This window comes from Monodelphis domestica, chromosome 5, assembly GCF_027887165.1.
Source record: "Monodelphis domestica isolate mMonDom1 chromosome 5, mMonDom1.pri, whole genome shotgun sequence".
NCBI classification, from domain to species: domain Eukaryota; kingdom Metazoa; phylum Chordata; class Mammalia; order Didelphimorphia; family Didelphidae; genus Monodelphis; species Monodelphis domestica.
In genome coordinates, this window is record NC_077231.1 from 155085715 (window position 1) to 155102110 (window position 16396).

General features: G+C 33.2%; 1 protein-coding gene across 7 annotated transcripts in view; it reads left to right on the forward strand.

Annotated features, from left to right (window-relative positions):
- The window catches only part of SEMA3D (semaphorin 3D), a 242136-nt gene that overhangs the window by 153850 nt on the left and 71890 nt on the right, over positions 1-16396 (forward strand). For all 7 annotated transcript variants that reach the window (XM_056799465.1, XM_056799464.1, XM_016426051.2 and 4 more), the window contains 3 exons: positions 1589-1682; positions 4837-4965; positions 14773-14915. In XM_056799465.1, the coding sequence (XP_056655443.1) occupies positions 1589-1682; positions 4837-4965; positions 14773-14915 (366 nt within the window). The remainder of the gene's footprint in view (positions 1-1588; positions 1683-4836; positions 4966-14772; positions 14916-16396) is intronic.

Here is a 16396-nt window from a genome sequence, read left to right on the forward strand (position 1 = left end):
GTCTGATTCTCTCTCTCTCTCTCTCTCTCTCTCTCTCTCTCTCTCTCTCTCTCTCTCTCTCTCTCTCTCTCTCTCTCTCTCTCTCTCTCTCTCTCTTTCTCTCTCTCTCTCTCTCTCTCTCTCTCTCTCTCTTTCTCTCTCTCTCTCTTTCTCTCTCTCTCTCTCTCTCTCTTCTCTCTCTCTCTCTCTCTCTCTCTCTCTCTCTCTCTCTCTCTCTCTCTCTCTCTCTGTGTCTCTCTCTCTCTCTCTCTGTCTCTGTGTCTGTCTGTCTGTCTGCTGTTTGTCTCTCCCCCCCCCTTTTAATAAACTCCAATTGCTCCCAGGAACCTCTCAGATCAAATATACAATTTTCTACCTCCTGTCTACTGTTAGTTCTCACTTACTCATTCCTTTCTCAGTTTTCATTGATACCAAACACCTACTCTGAGAGATTATTTCCAATTTATCCTGTTTGAATAAGATTATTTTCATCTGAACTTCTGGAGGGTAGGGACTCTTTTAGGTTTTCCTTTTACTCTTCATATTTAGTACAATATGTAGAAAGGATTTCACTAATGCTTGTTGACTGACTTACCTTCTATCCCTACTAAAAGATAAAATTATTTCTACCTATAATTAGAAAATACATTTAATATTTTACTACCATTTCAAAAACAGATAAACCAAGGGACCTGGGAAAGCCTTCTAGTAGCTATGTTTTTAAGGAAAACATTAGGACACAGGCTACATGAAAACTTGGGGGCAGAAAAGTTGAAGTAGATTGGTTTGGTTCTAATATAGCTATTTTTACATATATGTGAAGTAAAACTGCACCCCATCCCCCCCCAAAAAAAGGCTAGAACCAGACTGTAAGAGGTTCTAAATGTTAAGCCAAGAAGTTTCTAGAAGGTACTTAAGTATTTTTGGAATGAATTGGACTAGAAGATTTCCAAGGTTCTTGCTGACTCTGGCATTCTATCCTCTGTGACTCTTACAGAATCTGTGTGTCATGCAGACTTAGATATAATTTCAATATGGCATATATTGGGATTTAATTCATTTTAATGTAATTTATCCAGCTGAGAAAACCCGGAGGCAAGACTCCTCCTCACTTGAGGTATCTCTCCTTTTGGCCAGTTTGCCCGAATATAAAGGGACTCATCAACACTGTTCCTTCTGATTTGATAGAAAGTCACCAGGCCTTTTCCCTTCCTCTCACTCTATGCCCTGAAGGCCTTTGACAAATTAATCTGATTTACCTGGGCCTTCTAAGTCTGGCCTTTTAGCCCATAGCTTTACCTTTAGCACTTCTGGGCCTCTGCATTTGCTCTATCTCTTCCTGCACTTCCTTTTATTTATTTATTTTCTCTGATTAGAGTGTGAATTGCTTTAGAGCAGGGGTTTTCTGTTGGTATCTGTTTTCTTCTTGGTTTTTTTTTCCCCTATTTGTATACCTAGCATTTAGCATGGTACTCAACACATAGAAGGTAACTGATAAATGCTTTTTTTATTTAGTAGTCAATTTTAAGCTAGAGTTATAATTGAATTCTTGTTTTCCAAAAGCTTGCTCATGTTTTGAAGTCATGCATATTAACATGTCTTTCTACAGGACCTCATGTTCAAACTGGACACTCATAATCTGGAATCAGGCAGATTGAAGTGTCCCTTTGATCCTCAGCAGCCTTTTGCTTCAGTAATGACAGGTAAGATCGAGTACAGATATATCTCCTTTTAGACTGATGATTCCTAAAGCCTGTGTGTAACAGATGTTTATAAATCAAATCATATTCTACTATTGATTTACATACATTTTTCAGAATTATTTTATATTGATTTTCCATAGAGTTTCTAAAAACAGTTCCCCCCAGGACCAGAATTGCTAGCTACAATTCTCTTATGATAGAATCCTGTAGGGAAGAGGTTGTTGGTATTGCTTAATTGAAAATATGATGTCATCAGTGTAGGAGGCAATCCATAAAGAAGTTAATTGACCAATGAATATCAGCACCTTATAATTTATAGTCTTAAAAGTTGCTTGGGGGACATTGAGAGATTAATTAATTTACCCAGGCTTTCATAGTCAGCATTTTTCAGAGATAGGACTTGAATCTAAAGGTTCCTAACTTGAAGGCCATCTCTCCATTCCCTCTACTGTATTCTTTCCATTTAAGAAAGGATAAAACGCCAAAAAAGAAGATTGTCTTGTTTCAATGAGGATTTAGTTGAGATTAGATGATACATAAATTGTTAGTGAATCCAGTCAAACTGTTTCAATTTCTTGCATCTTTCCAAAGCAAGTGAGGAGAAAATGGATAGTGAAAGTAATCTAGGATTTGGTTTTCCTAAGATCTGAGTCTTGGACAGAAGGACTCAGCATTCCATTTTAGAAGAGGGTGTATAATTAGACTGATTGTATGTAGTTTCAGGAATGGGAAGACAAGAAATTCACAGTGATTATTTGAGAGAGGACTAAGGGGGTGGTAGGACTGCAGATTATATATAGTCTGGATAAAGAATAAGTTTAGTAAGAGTGAGGAATTGGGAGAGACAAACAGAAAGGTAGGAGGTTTTGTTCAGGTAAAAGAATTCCAGAGTTGTTGATCATTGGATTGGAATACTTATAGGTGATAGGATATATATGTATAGTTAAGTGTCTCTTTTTTAGATATTAAAAGGGAACACATATACTTAATCATGGGATGGAAATATTTTATAAATTAACTTGGACTCAATTTTTTGAATTTTCACAGCATCATAGACCTAGAGCTAGAAGAGACCCCAGAGACTATCTCATCCAACTCCCTTATTTTATAAATGAGGAAACTGAGATTTAGAAAAATTAAATTTATTTTAAGCTAATAAACATCAGATTTAGAATTTGAATCTAGATCTTTCTGACCCCAAATTCAAAGCTATATCCACCAAGTCAAAATGTTCATGTTCTCATTCTCTCTCTGTTTCTCTGTCTCTCTCTGTCTCTCTCTTTCTCTTGCCTATAAATAAAGCCAAAAAAAGTATACTTTAAAGCAAATAGCAGTGATATAGAATATAACCCATTTTCAGACATTCTACCCATAAAATAAGATAAATTAATTTATTTGTGATTCTCCTCTGACAAAACGGGGTCAATGTATCTTTTATTAAAAGCATCACATACATTAAAAGTTGTAGTGATTTCCTTCTTCCAGTTTGCTATTCATAGGCAATTGCAATGCCCTGAAAGAGAATTTTTAAGAGAAGTTTGAACATATCCATTCTTTTCCTAATCATAACCTCTTTTTAAATTGTAAGGAACATTGCACCTGGCAGTTTATGGAGTATTTTTTTAACCCTTACCTTCCACCTTAGAATCAATATTGTCTATTGGTTGTAAGGCAGAAGAGTGGTAAGGGCTAGGCAATGGGGGTTAAGTGACTTTCCCAGGGTCATACAGCTGGGAAGTATCTGAGGCCAAATTTGATCCTAGGACCTCCTGTCTCCTGGTCTGGTTCTCAATCCACTGAGCTACCCAGCTGCTCCCTATGGAATATTTTCTATGCAGCATTTTTTCAGAAAAGTACAAATATCATTAGGTCTATTATTTAGTTTCATTCTTTTCAACAATATTTATTAAAAGTCTGGTATGTGGAAGGCATCACTGCATAATTAATTTAATTTAATAAAATCTTTAGAAATCTATAGCAGTATGTTTATACTGAAATATACCTAAATTCAATTCACTTGAACAATTTGTTTAGGTTCTTTAGAACCTAATTCATGTTCTCACAGATAATTTACTAGCAATATTTAAACCACTGCCCTGTAGGCCAAATGGTTTCAACCAAAGTTCAACTAAAGTTTATTTTCATGAGGATTAATTGGATGAGAGCTAAGAATGTCAGCATCATTCTTTGTGCAATGATAAGACCATTCCTCTAGTTTTAATCTGAAGGAATTAAGAAAGTTTAATTTAGTAATAATATAAAACTATTTTTAAAGCTGATCTCAATTGTAGGTCCATACATTTCATATTCTTCATTCTTTCCCATTAAACACATTCTTGTGATACAGGATTCTTTTAATTCATAGGCTTGCTGAATTCATCATCAAGAAAATTCAGTTTGTAACTGCCTTTTTTTAATCTAAAGAAACACTAAAAAAAAAAGCTAAAAGAAAATAAACCTTCAGCAAAACCCCCATTTACTTACCTATCCCTATTTCTTATAAATTTAGGAAATTGCTCCAAAGGAGAATCTGTAGATGATAATATCCATGAAAGATCCTAAAATTGTCCTGTCAGTTTTCTACTTCACAAGATGAAGTTTGGAATGCAATAATGACAGAATCCTTTTCCTTTTTGAAATTTTTGTGTATCAAAGATTTTAGAGCAATAATTGGGCCAAAGGAATGTAACATGTTATAATTATGAAAGAATGACTTGAGTGTTGAAAGATTCCTTTCAGCAGACATTAGGTAAAGATGGGCTGTGGTCATTGATATTCTATCAGTTAAGCAAACGTTAATTATAAAATCCATTCCTTCTTTCAGGCATAACTATTCATAATGGCCCATTGTTGCCACAGAGAGGAGATGCAATGTCTGAGAGAGAAATTTTGCCAATAGGGAATTTATAATTATTAATTCAGAAGTATTTGGATTTTTTCTCATATTTTTTCATATATTCTTTTATCTCATATTTTCTATTATATTTTCTCATATTCTTTTCCTTAATTGTTCAAAATTTTAAAATAAGACTTATTAAGGGTTACATTCTAATATTATGTAACATGAATTTTTGTCATTGTATTCTGAAATTGCTTCAATTTAAAAACTTAGGCATTTATTATAGAGATCTCACTAAGTGTTTCTCCCTTCCAGATGAGTACCTCTATGCTGGAACAGCTTCAGATTTTCTTGGAAAAGACACTGCATTTACACGGTCTCTTGGCCCTTCTCATGATCATCATTACATCAGAACTGATATTTCAGAACACTACTGGCTCAGTGGTTAGTGATTTATTTATTTGAGAATTTCATTTTCTTTGGGCAAAATAAGGGACTCAACATTATTCATTCATGTAAATTAAGTAAATCCACCTGGGGAAAAATGAGTATTAGTGTTCAAAATCCAATGGATTGAAATAATAGACATTTCTGTTGTGAATAATATGGTACTGATCCTGCCAAAGGAGGAGACTATCAGAAATACCATACTACAGTGTGTGATGATGGGGAATATTACTTTTTTTTATGCTAATCTTCTATATATGTAGTATATTTGATACAGTTTATTAGTTGTGTATGATAAGAACATCCTTCATTTTAAGTATTTCTTCATTTTATTTTCAGTTTGTCAATCACCATTTGTTTAGACCTTGCTGTGTCATTTAGAAATTTCAAGAGAGAAAACCATCTTTAGCCAATATAAGACACTCTTTTATATTGCTAACTCCAAATGAGGTGAAGTCTAATAGTGGTTTTCTAGTCATCTACTGAATTAATTAAAAGACATTTTATTTCCCTCAATGATAAGGTGTATTGCTAAACAAAAATCATTGAAACATTGGGAAAATGTGTCTGGTGTATATATAACCAAGAGGAACTCTCAAATAGTAAAGCTTTATCTAGTTATAGAGCAGGGGGGGGAAAGATTCCAAATGGAGTTCTAATTCATAAAATTGACCAGTTCTCTGTATCTTCATAGCTAAGGGATCTGATCCAAGGTCTTTGACTCTGTATCCAACATTCTTTTTATTCCATGATGCTAATTGCATGTATATTCTAGATTAAATATCCTAAAAGGATCCTTCAATCCCAAAAATTTATGATACTGTAATATATTCACTTTTCTTGCTTTGAAAATATATGATACTATGATTTATTCCCTTTGGGGAGGGTAAATACCTTTGTTTTTTATCACTTTGGGATATTTTATTTTCCTCATCAAAGAGAGTGGGAGAGAAGGTCCTAGTTTGTTTGCTTTTTCAAATTCTTAGAGCAATTTCGGCCACACATAAAATACACTCTAGAAAAATGGAAGTCTCATGAGTAGACTATGATATGTGTTACAAAGATGGCTTTTCACATCTCATATTGTGTCTGCATGCTTTTTGTCTTGGGTCTTTGGTCCTCTGGCACCCATGACCTCAGTTTCAGACCCAGATTGTGATCACTTGCTTGGTCTTATATGAGTAACATTTTATTCTTCAGTTTCAGAAACTCAGTAATTACTGGGGAAAATAAATGTATGTTCCATTATATGACAAAGTATAGATTATTTAAATGCTTGCATCTACCAACTATAAGGGATTTAATTTAATCAGAGATGTGTCATGATTTCAAAGATGTTAAATGACTTGCCCAGTTACACAGATTATATAGATATACACATATTAGAAATATATGTAAATATAAGGCAAGACTTGAACTGAATTGGCATTGGTGTCTTTACCTTTTGTATCAAGGTTCCTCTCATCTCTCAATAACCCAAGAAGAGTTTTTAAAACTATTATTTGCAATAAGTTGACAACTTACATTGGTGAAAGTATTTCATCCTAAAGTAGACTCCCTACACAAATGGATAAGCAATTGCAAAAGAAACAGTGTTTAGTACTGACTCATTCAAATACTCCATATAGTTTGGATTAAAGAGCTGTTCTCAAGATCTACAGGGATTTTCAGACTTCTTTTCATAGTTTACACATAACTTTGATATCTTAATCTTATTAACACCAATATAAGCTCTATAGTGAAATCATTCTTTTTATATTTGCTTGTAGAATACAGATATTAGAAACATAGAACTTATGGAATATAGATATTACTTATCAACCAAAAAGCCATTTGTAAATCTCTTTCTAGCTTGCTATTCTGTAAATTAGTTAATAATATAGTAATTATGGGTTTTCTTAAAATGAATAGGAATTTAACTCAAGAAAAAAGGAGTAAGGGTTTCATTCCCTTAATTTACTGAGTAACATTAACAAATTAATGAAGAATGAGTAAAGCATTAATTAATAAGTGCTTACTCTGTGTAAAGTGGGACAGCTAGAGCACTGGATCTGAAAACAGGGAGACTTCAATTCAAATATGGTCTCAGACCCTTACTAGCTATGTGATCTAAGCAGATCACTTAACCCTATTGTTCTCAGTTTCCTCATCTGTCAAATTAGCTATTGATGGAAATGGTGAATCACTCTAGTATTTTTGCAAAGAAAATCCTAAAAAGAGGTCACAAAAAAGTTGGATATGACCAAAAATGAATAAAACAATAGATGTGTAAAGCACTGGCACTATAAATATAAAAGTAAGACAACCCTTGCTCTCAAGGAGCTTACATTCTAAAGAGGAGACAACAACATATGGAAGATTTCAGTTGCATTTCAGATGGAAGAATCCTGTGATCCTTAGATTTCAGCAATATTCAGATGGTAATTTTTATAATTTAATATTAATTCTACTGAAAACAATCTGAGTCTTTGATATTGAATCTTTGAATAGTACCAATGCAGCCATTTACCATTCCCAAACCTCCTCTACCTATTTATCTTTTAGAGGTAGTTGATCATCACTTGTTGCTAGTGGTAATGAGGAAATTGGATATCCTCCCCACAGTGTTTTCTTCTCTCAATGATGGCTACTAGGGTTAGTCTGGAGGCAGGTTTGGTGGTTTCCTCAGCATGCCTTGATTTTTATTTAAACTAGAATATATTGCTTACCTTATACAACAAATATTCTAGCAAACAGGAGTTAAAATAAACATTTACATGATTTTTCCTGTAGACAAAGTCATTAATCACAAAAGATTTAGAGACTGCAAATAATATTCTAATGAGACATAGATATGCATATGATGGAATCAAAATTATAAATGAACTGAAAACTGCCCCCAAAACAGATTTTAAAATATAAGTACATTTTAAAGGGAGTTTTCAAATTCTCTTTTAGTCTTATCTAGACTCTTAGGAAGGTTACTAAAGTCTCATAGATTTTGTCACTTTGAATTTATGAATATAATGGAGTGGGGTTATAAGTGATAAATATTGTTAGAATGACCAAAATTCTTATTGGTGAATTTAAAGAAAGATGATTTTATTTTTCTCAAGATTTGATAATGAACATATGCAAATTTTCAAGTTTTTATCCATAGAGTAAAGGTTTTATTAAATAATTCATATTCATTTATATAGCTGAAGGTATCTAAGAATACACTAATTTACTCTTTTTTTTAAACCTTTGCCTTCTGTCTTGGAATCAATACTGTGTATTGTTCCAAGGCAGAAGAGTGGTAAGGGCTAGGCAATGGGAGTTAAGTGACTTGTCCAGGGTCACACAGCTGGGAAGTGTCTGAGACCCGATTTGAACCTATGACCTCTAATCTCTAGGTCTGGTTCTCAATCCACTGAGCTACCCAACTGCCCCCTAATTGACTCTTTTGACAAACTTAAATTTATTAAACTTATACTGTGTAGATAGAGAAAATAAGTAGAATTCTTTGTATATGTGTATATAATTATAAAATGTAATTTTTATAATTAGAAATTAAACTTTGATTTGACATAGTGATAATTTTTTCACAAAGTAATTTTAATTTTAGAAAAGTATTTAGTATCCTATTCAAAAGCAAGGGAAAAAAGATGGCTTGGAAGATTTATAGTTTGTTTTAATTATTCATGATTGCAGAAGTTCATATCTTTCATTAGTATATAATTAACTATTAAGTTCCTTTGAGTTTTGGTATTGTGAATTGAGCAAATGCATATAAAGAGCTGAGAATGAACACTGATGTTGGTGGCCCTTTAGAACAGTACAGCAACACTTCTGGCAAATCCTTTTTTCTCCTGAATAAAGCGCTATGAATAGCATAAAGACAAATGTTTTCTTCTTGGGAATGTATTATATTGCATTCATTTTTTGTATCATTGCCAAAATATGTTAAGCCATTTTACTTTTAATTAATTTTTGTGCCAATTATAAAAAAAGAAAAACTTAAATCCTTAAATATTTTTTATTTACTTAATTTGGAGCTTTTAATTAGTTTTGTGATTTTTATGCCCTGGCCATATAATGCATATGATGGAATCAAAATTATAAATGAACTGAAAACTGCCCCCAAAACAGATTTTAAAATATAAGTACATTTTAAAGGGAGTTTTCAAATTCTCTTTTAGTCTTATCTAGACTCTTAGGAAGGTTACCAAAGTCTCATAGATTTTGTCTCTTTGAATTTATGAATACAATGGAGTGGGGTTAAGATATGCCTTTTCTATTAACATCCATGTCCAGCAAATTGCAGAAGCTAAACTTTAGATCAATAAATTCACAGTTGCCACTGAAGGAATTCCTTATAAGAAATCCTCAAGGTCTCTGGCTAATCCAGTTATCTTTGGTGAAACTAATCCACCCTATTAAAGATCTCACCAGGAGATGTTTTTCTTCTGAATGGTCTAAATATTGGTATGTTCTGTTTAATACTGTTTCTCATGGTCATGACCTCAGTGTCCATGGTAATCTTAAACAGCTTTTATTCTTTCCACCATTTGGGTAAGGGGAGGAGATGACTAGTCAAAAGTCAATTCAAGTACCCTCTTAATAAATGCTTGTTCAATTGAATTCATGCAGTTGATTTTTAATCTTTTGTCTTTATTTCTGTCTACCACCTACTAGTAGGGAAACTTTCTTGGACCATACTTTTTATGCTTAAAAATGGAAAAGTGTTAGGAAACAAACAACCCATTTGGCTTTTCTAATGATGACTGTTGTTGGCAGACCAAGATTTAAAAGTGTGTATTTTTCTCATGCTTCTTAATTTTAAGAGAGGACTTGTAAAGAGAAAATTCATTCATCCAGCAATTTGCTAAGCTTTCACCATATGAAAAGCACAGTACTAGATGTTTTGGGAGATACAAAGACACTTAATGTCCAATTGACTTTTCAAATAATAATAGGCATAACTCTGAGGAAGACAATGTTATTGTTTTTAGGTGTCTTTATAAAAATAAAATATTGTACCAAAAATTCTACAGTCAGAATATTTCTTTAATATAATGAAATAATATAATATTTTATTAAAGCTATTGTTTCTATATCATCACCATGCTAATATTTTGTAACTACTTTGCTACAAGTTTACTTTTGCATAAAGCTAGATAAGTTTTAACAAAAATATCAAGTGTTTATTTTATATTTTAGAATCCTTCCTATTTTTCCTACAGAAGAATCATATCCATAAAGTTTCAGTGAGAAAGGGTCAACATGATAAGAAAGAAAAGAAATTTAAAATAGTTTTTGAAAAAAGCAAAAGAAAAGACATCTAAACAATCCAATAATTAATAAAGTAGATGATGATATCATCTAGCAAGAAATTTAATAGATATCACTTGAAGTAACTCTGACACTCCTGGAATTTATCCAAATGTTTTATTATCTCTTAAGACCTTTGTACATTTCAACATCTGGCTGCATTACTCACTATACATGACTTCATATGTTTTGTGTTTTGTTGAATAATGTGAGTAGTCTTGTATACTGTCTCCAGTAGGCAGTTTTCAATGTCAAATATTAAACATCAAGAGAGATTTTTTTAAAGAATGTGTGTCCCTTGACCTAATCAAAATTAGTGCCTTTAAATAAAAATGCCAACATTTTTAAAGAGGTTAATTAGCAGGTGATTATAAAATATTTTCAAAGGATTCTCTTAAATAATACTAGCTCCTTAGAATATTGAAATATTTTTCTTCAGATAATTATTAACTTGAAAGAGAGTTTGGGGACTTGAAAGTTTCAAAGGAATATTTGAGAACACAATTGAAACTTAATTAAGAATGAAGACAAGAGATCTATGGAATTGAATGCAAATGTTGGGGGTAAATATAAATGATTTGAGGGATTTCAATTTATAGAAAAAATATGGTTCATTATATAAAGTTAGAGTAAATTATGTGAAGTTTCACTTGTCATTCCTACTTGAGTTATGTCCTTTCAAAAATAATGTCAAGAAGAAATTTAAAAGAAAAAGAAAAATAGGAGGGAGAGAAAAATGTATATATCTTCTCCATTCCTTTCTATTTCTTTCTCATTTTACTCTGTTTCTGTCTTTCTCTAATTAGCAGAGAAAGAACTTCAGAATCCATACTGCTCGTGTCACTATAGTTCAAATATTGACTTTGAAAGATGATGGAACAGAGATAATTTAAATACACATAAATAAATGACATTCGGTTATTTACTAGTTCAAACCCCCAACCAAGCAACAAAGAGGAAGAGTGGCAGAGAGTGCTGGATTTAGAGGCAGGAAGACCTGAATTTAAACCCTACTTTCTGTATTGACTATGTGACCCTGGGCAAGTCACGTAACCTCTTTCAGTCTCAGTTTCTCCATTTGGAAAATACCAACGGCTGTTAAAAGTGTTTGTAAAAATATTTCAGAAAATACTTTAAGCATTGAAGCTCTTTATTAATGTTAGATAGTATTGTGATTGTTATTGATATTAGTAATCATCATGAGAGACTTAGAGTTGGGAGTTAGTTTAGAAGTCTATTGCTCATTTTACATAAGTGGAAATTAAAGGTCAGAAGGATTCAATGATTTAGCAGCAGTCACCTAGCCATGTTTAATTATTTCTTGATATAGAGTAATTAGCCTTTATTTGACCAATTTTATTTTTCAAGGAATTATTTTTTATCAGTGAAATTTTGTAACTCCTTTTCTCTTTTGTCTAATTCTTTTTAACAAGGTCTTCTCTTCAGTATATTTTTGTGCCTCTGACTAATTATATTTTAAAGTATTATTTTCCTTAGTATTTTTATACCTTTTTAAAGCTATTTATACCTTTTTCATAATTTCATATAGGTTTTCCTCAAAAATTTCCTCTATTATTCTTATCTCATTTAATGCTTCCAGGATTTTTTTAAACCCTTACTGTCCATCTTAGAATTCATATTATGTATTAGTTTCAAGGCAAAATAGTAATAAGGGCTAGGCAATGGAGATAAAATCACTTGCCCTATTACCTAAGAAGTGTTTGAGGTCATTCCAGGAATTCTTATTGAGCTTGTTTCCAATTCGCATTTTTTCGAGGTGTTTGTTGTAGCTATTTTAATAGCTTTCTTCACAACTATTTTATTTGTCTTTTAAAATTATTTCTTGATCTTTCCTACCACTATTGTAGCTTTTTATGGTCATTAATTTTTTTTATTCTAGTTTTTGTTTCCTCATTTTTCTATCCTATTTCTGAATTTTGAACTTTATGTTAAACTTTGGTTCTGCTCACATGGCAAGATAGTATTCCAAACTTCAGTCTTTTTCATGCTGCTGTTTTCAGAGCTAGTTTTAAGGGTGACCAATTTTTGGTGCTTCCAAGGTAGTGTGATCTAGAGAGATGTGGTTACTGTTCTCTTGAACTATGCTCTGGTCTTTTACATAAGGGCCTCGCTCCCCTGAAATTGCAATTACTGGTGCTCCCCAGAGCATGAGAACTGTGGCCAAGACTCCTGCCCTTGTGACTGACCACAAGTGCCCTTCTCTGCCCAGGAACTAGACCCAGAAATGTGTATGGGCAATAGAGTTGCCAATCAATGCCAGCTATACCCAGTGACACAAAGCATCCCTTATAATCACTTTCTATCCAGTTATCCAATCCTCTCATCATTTTTGGCTTGAGAGATTCCAGTGTTTATATTTCTACTTGTTGCAGTGACCTCCAAGTCCTGCTCCTACCACTGTAGGGTCTTCAGGCCAGGGCTCTCCTCACTGTCACATACCTCTCCTTCCCATTTCTGAAGTTATTTTAGGATTAAAAAATGTCTCACTTCCAACCTTTTGTTGGCTTCAGCCATTTCAAAATTTGATTTGAGGAGTTATTTTAAAGTGGTTTGTAAGGGAATGTTGGAAGAGTTCAGCTGGGTTGTTGTTTGTATTCTGCCATCTTACCTTTGCCTCATCCACCACCCTGATTAAAAAACCTGGATACATGGCTATCAGCCTTATGCATTAATGCTTGCTCGTATGGCACACTTCTTTTTTTCCATTTGAATAAGTTTATTTAGTCAATTTAGAACATTATTCCTTGGTTACAATAATCACATTATTTCCCTCCCTCCCCTCCACCCACTCTTCCCGCAGCCAACATGCAATTTCATTGGGTATTACATGTGTCCTTGATCAGAACCCATTTCCATGTTGTTGTTTATACTAGGATGTTCATTTAGAGTCTACATCCCTAACAATATCGCTTCGACCCATGTATTCAAGCAGTTGTTTTTCGTTGGTATTTTTACTCCCACAGTATTTCCTTTGATGGATGTGGATAGTGGTTTTTCTCCTAGGTTCCTCCAAGTTGTTCAGGATCACTGCATTGCCACTAATGGAAAAGTCCATTACTTTTGATTGTACCACAGTGTGTCAGTCTCTGTGTACAATGTTCTCCTGGTTCTGCTCCTCTTGCTCTGCATCACTTCCTGGAGGTTGTTCCAGTCTCCAAGGAATTCCTCCTTTGAGCACAATAGTATTCCATCACCAACATATACCACAATTTGTTCAGCCATTTCCCATTCGAAGGGCATCCCCTCATTTGTACGGCCCACTTCTTAAAGGAACTCTCCCTATCAAAATGCTATTTTAAAGATTGTCAGAGCCCAAGGAGTTAATAAGAGAAAGATAAATTAATGTAAAATAGATCTTTTTAAGAAAACAAAAAAAATCAATTCTATGATTAAGACATTTTAGGATGCTCTCCTACTTCTGTCCACCATTTATCATCCCCACTTCTCCTCCTGATTTAGAAGATACCTCCATGAATATGTGAAATGAGGAGATGGGATTCAATAGCCACCAAGAACAACTCCAACTCTAAATATACGATCTTATGTATCGCAGAGATGTGAGCACCATCTCTAATACTGTAGACTCTAACTCATTTATTCCATCTTATCCTATGCAAAACTGAACAGGGGCAGCAGGGTGGCTCAGTGGATGGAGAGCCAGGCCTTTAGAAGGGAGGTCATAGATTGAAACTCAGACACTTCCTCACTGTGTGATCTGGACAAATCACTTAACCACCATTGTCTAGCCCTTACTGTTCTTCTGCCTTGGAACCAATACACAGTGTTGGTTTTGAGACAGAAGGTAAGGGTTTAAAAAAACAACAACCTTAATTATATTCTATAATTTGGCCATCAGATTGTAACCTGCTTCATTAGGTTGTATGCTTCAGGAGAATAAGGACTATTGTCTTTTTTTTTATCCCTGGCATTTAGCCCAGGCCTTGGTACATAGTAGGCAGTTAAAAAAAGGTTCACTGATGGATTTCTCTACAAAGTATTCAGTTAGCAATCTTGAGTCCCTAAGTCTCTTGTCATTGGAAGGATAACAAGGAATTAAATGGGTTGTCCATTCAGCTCACATTTTAAAAATGGCTGATTATATTTCCAGTGACCTATTTTGCTTCTTCTCTTACATATTTCCTCATTAAAAATTTAATAGACATACTTCATGCCCTTATGGGCATTGCACTGTAAGTCTTTGGGACCCTGGAATAAACCATTTTCTATAGACCCCTTTGACAGTTGGGTGAAATATGAATGCCTCTTCAGAATGTTTTTATATCATGATCATACAAACTTTCCAAAAATGTGACAATTAGATAATTTTTCTTTCAGAAGATATTTACCATGTTGAATCCTTTTCATATTTTAGAATGTGATATAGTCTGTACTATTATCAGGGAGGTGTTTGCAAAGGATTTAGCATTTTGCTTGGCACATAATAAATATTTAGTAAAAGTTCTTTCCTTTCCCTTTTCATTCTCTTTAAAGGAGCAAAATTTATTGGAACTTTTCCCATACCAGACACATACAACCAAGATGATGATAAAATATATTTCTTCTTTCGTGAATCATCTCAAGAAGGCAGTACCTCTGATAAGACTATATTATCTCGAGTTGGAAGAGTTTGTAAGGTAAGATTTAAGAAATTTGCTTGATGAATAACATTTCCTTTCCCTTATGCACTGGAAGAAAATAAAAAGTCTCGATTTTGAAAGTTTAAATGATAAAATGAGCCCAATGATGTTTAAAATTTTCATATTGAAGAAATTATTGAGACCAACAGAAGAAAATTAAATTAACATTTTAAGCTCATTTACTGAGTGTTTAAACTATTTCCTGATATTATTGTATTAGACAATACTACATTAATTAATCCTTTTTGGTGTGCTGGTCTAGTATATTTATCAGTCCTCTGCATGACAAAAAGGATTCATGCAATTTGCAAAGCATACTTGAGATCTGAGTACAATACAAATCAATGTCAGATCTCATCAAAATTCTGTTAATAAATAAGTATCTTTTCAATAGAATATAAGTTTTTTGAGAAAAGAGACTTTTTTTCTCTTTTTCTTTGTTTCCCCTACTTTTAACTGAGTAAGTAGCACATAAGAAGGATTTAGTAAATGTTTGTTGATTGACTGATCTATTCAATGAAAAAAATGAACTATAATTATACTATTGAAATAAAAGCTTTCTGATTTCTAAATATAGACCAAAGTTTTGAGAACAGATCAGAAAAGAGTCTTTTAGTCTCTGCTAAAGATAATCTTTTCAAAATGTTTTTAGATGAATGTAATAAAAATTTAGAAAACTATAAAATTCTCTTTTTTTCCTTCCTTTTCAGTAAGTTTTTAGACAGAAAAAATCTTCCTTAGTCATGTATTTTACTTTAGTAGTTTTAAGCTTTTTTTTCAGGATATCTTCACCGTTATCTTGTGTAAAACATAGATCACAAGCATAAATTAAGTTGTTAACAAGTGATGTCTTAAATTTAATAAGCCCTCTTGCGGGGAGCTTACTTTGGTCTTATACAAACTTTTCATTTTCTTTCAATAGAGTCTATGCATTCTTTGTCTCAAATCTGTTCCCCGAGGCTTCTGGACAATTTTAGGGACAGGAATACTTACCAGCATTGAACTGAAAATTCTAATGAAAACTGTCTTTGATTGAAGCCAGCTAGTCCTCACAGATCATTCTTTGCCTCATCCACATTGGCCAGTATTACCTCTCCCACTGATCCCCTCTCCCTTAGGGGACAGAATCTTAACAAAGGATCCTGACTCTCAGAACCTAAGAAATTACAGCATTCTTTATTGAAACTGATTGCCCAGAGAAAAACAGCTGTTGGCTTAGAGATATTAGAAGTCTCTTCATTTACTAAAATATGCTTAAATAACCCTTAAATTAGTATTTTAGGTTCAAATCCATTCGAATAGAGTAGGAGACAGCTTTGTATTGTGGAAAGAGTTCTAGATTTGGAACTGAACACAGCTTCTAGCATTGACTCTGTAATTATCTTGCAGAGACTTTAGAAAAGGAGGTTGTTTTTTTTTTCCATTTTATTTTTAACCATTTTCTCATTTGTCATATAAAAGAGCGTGACTGATTAAGT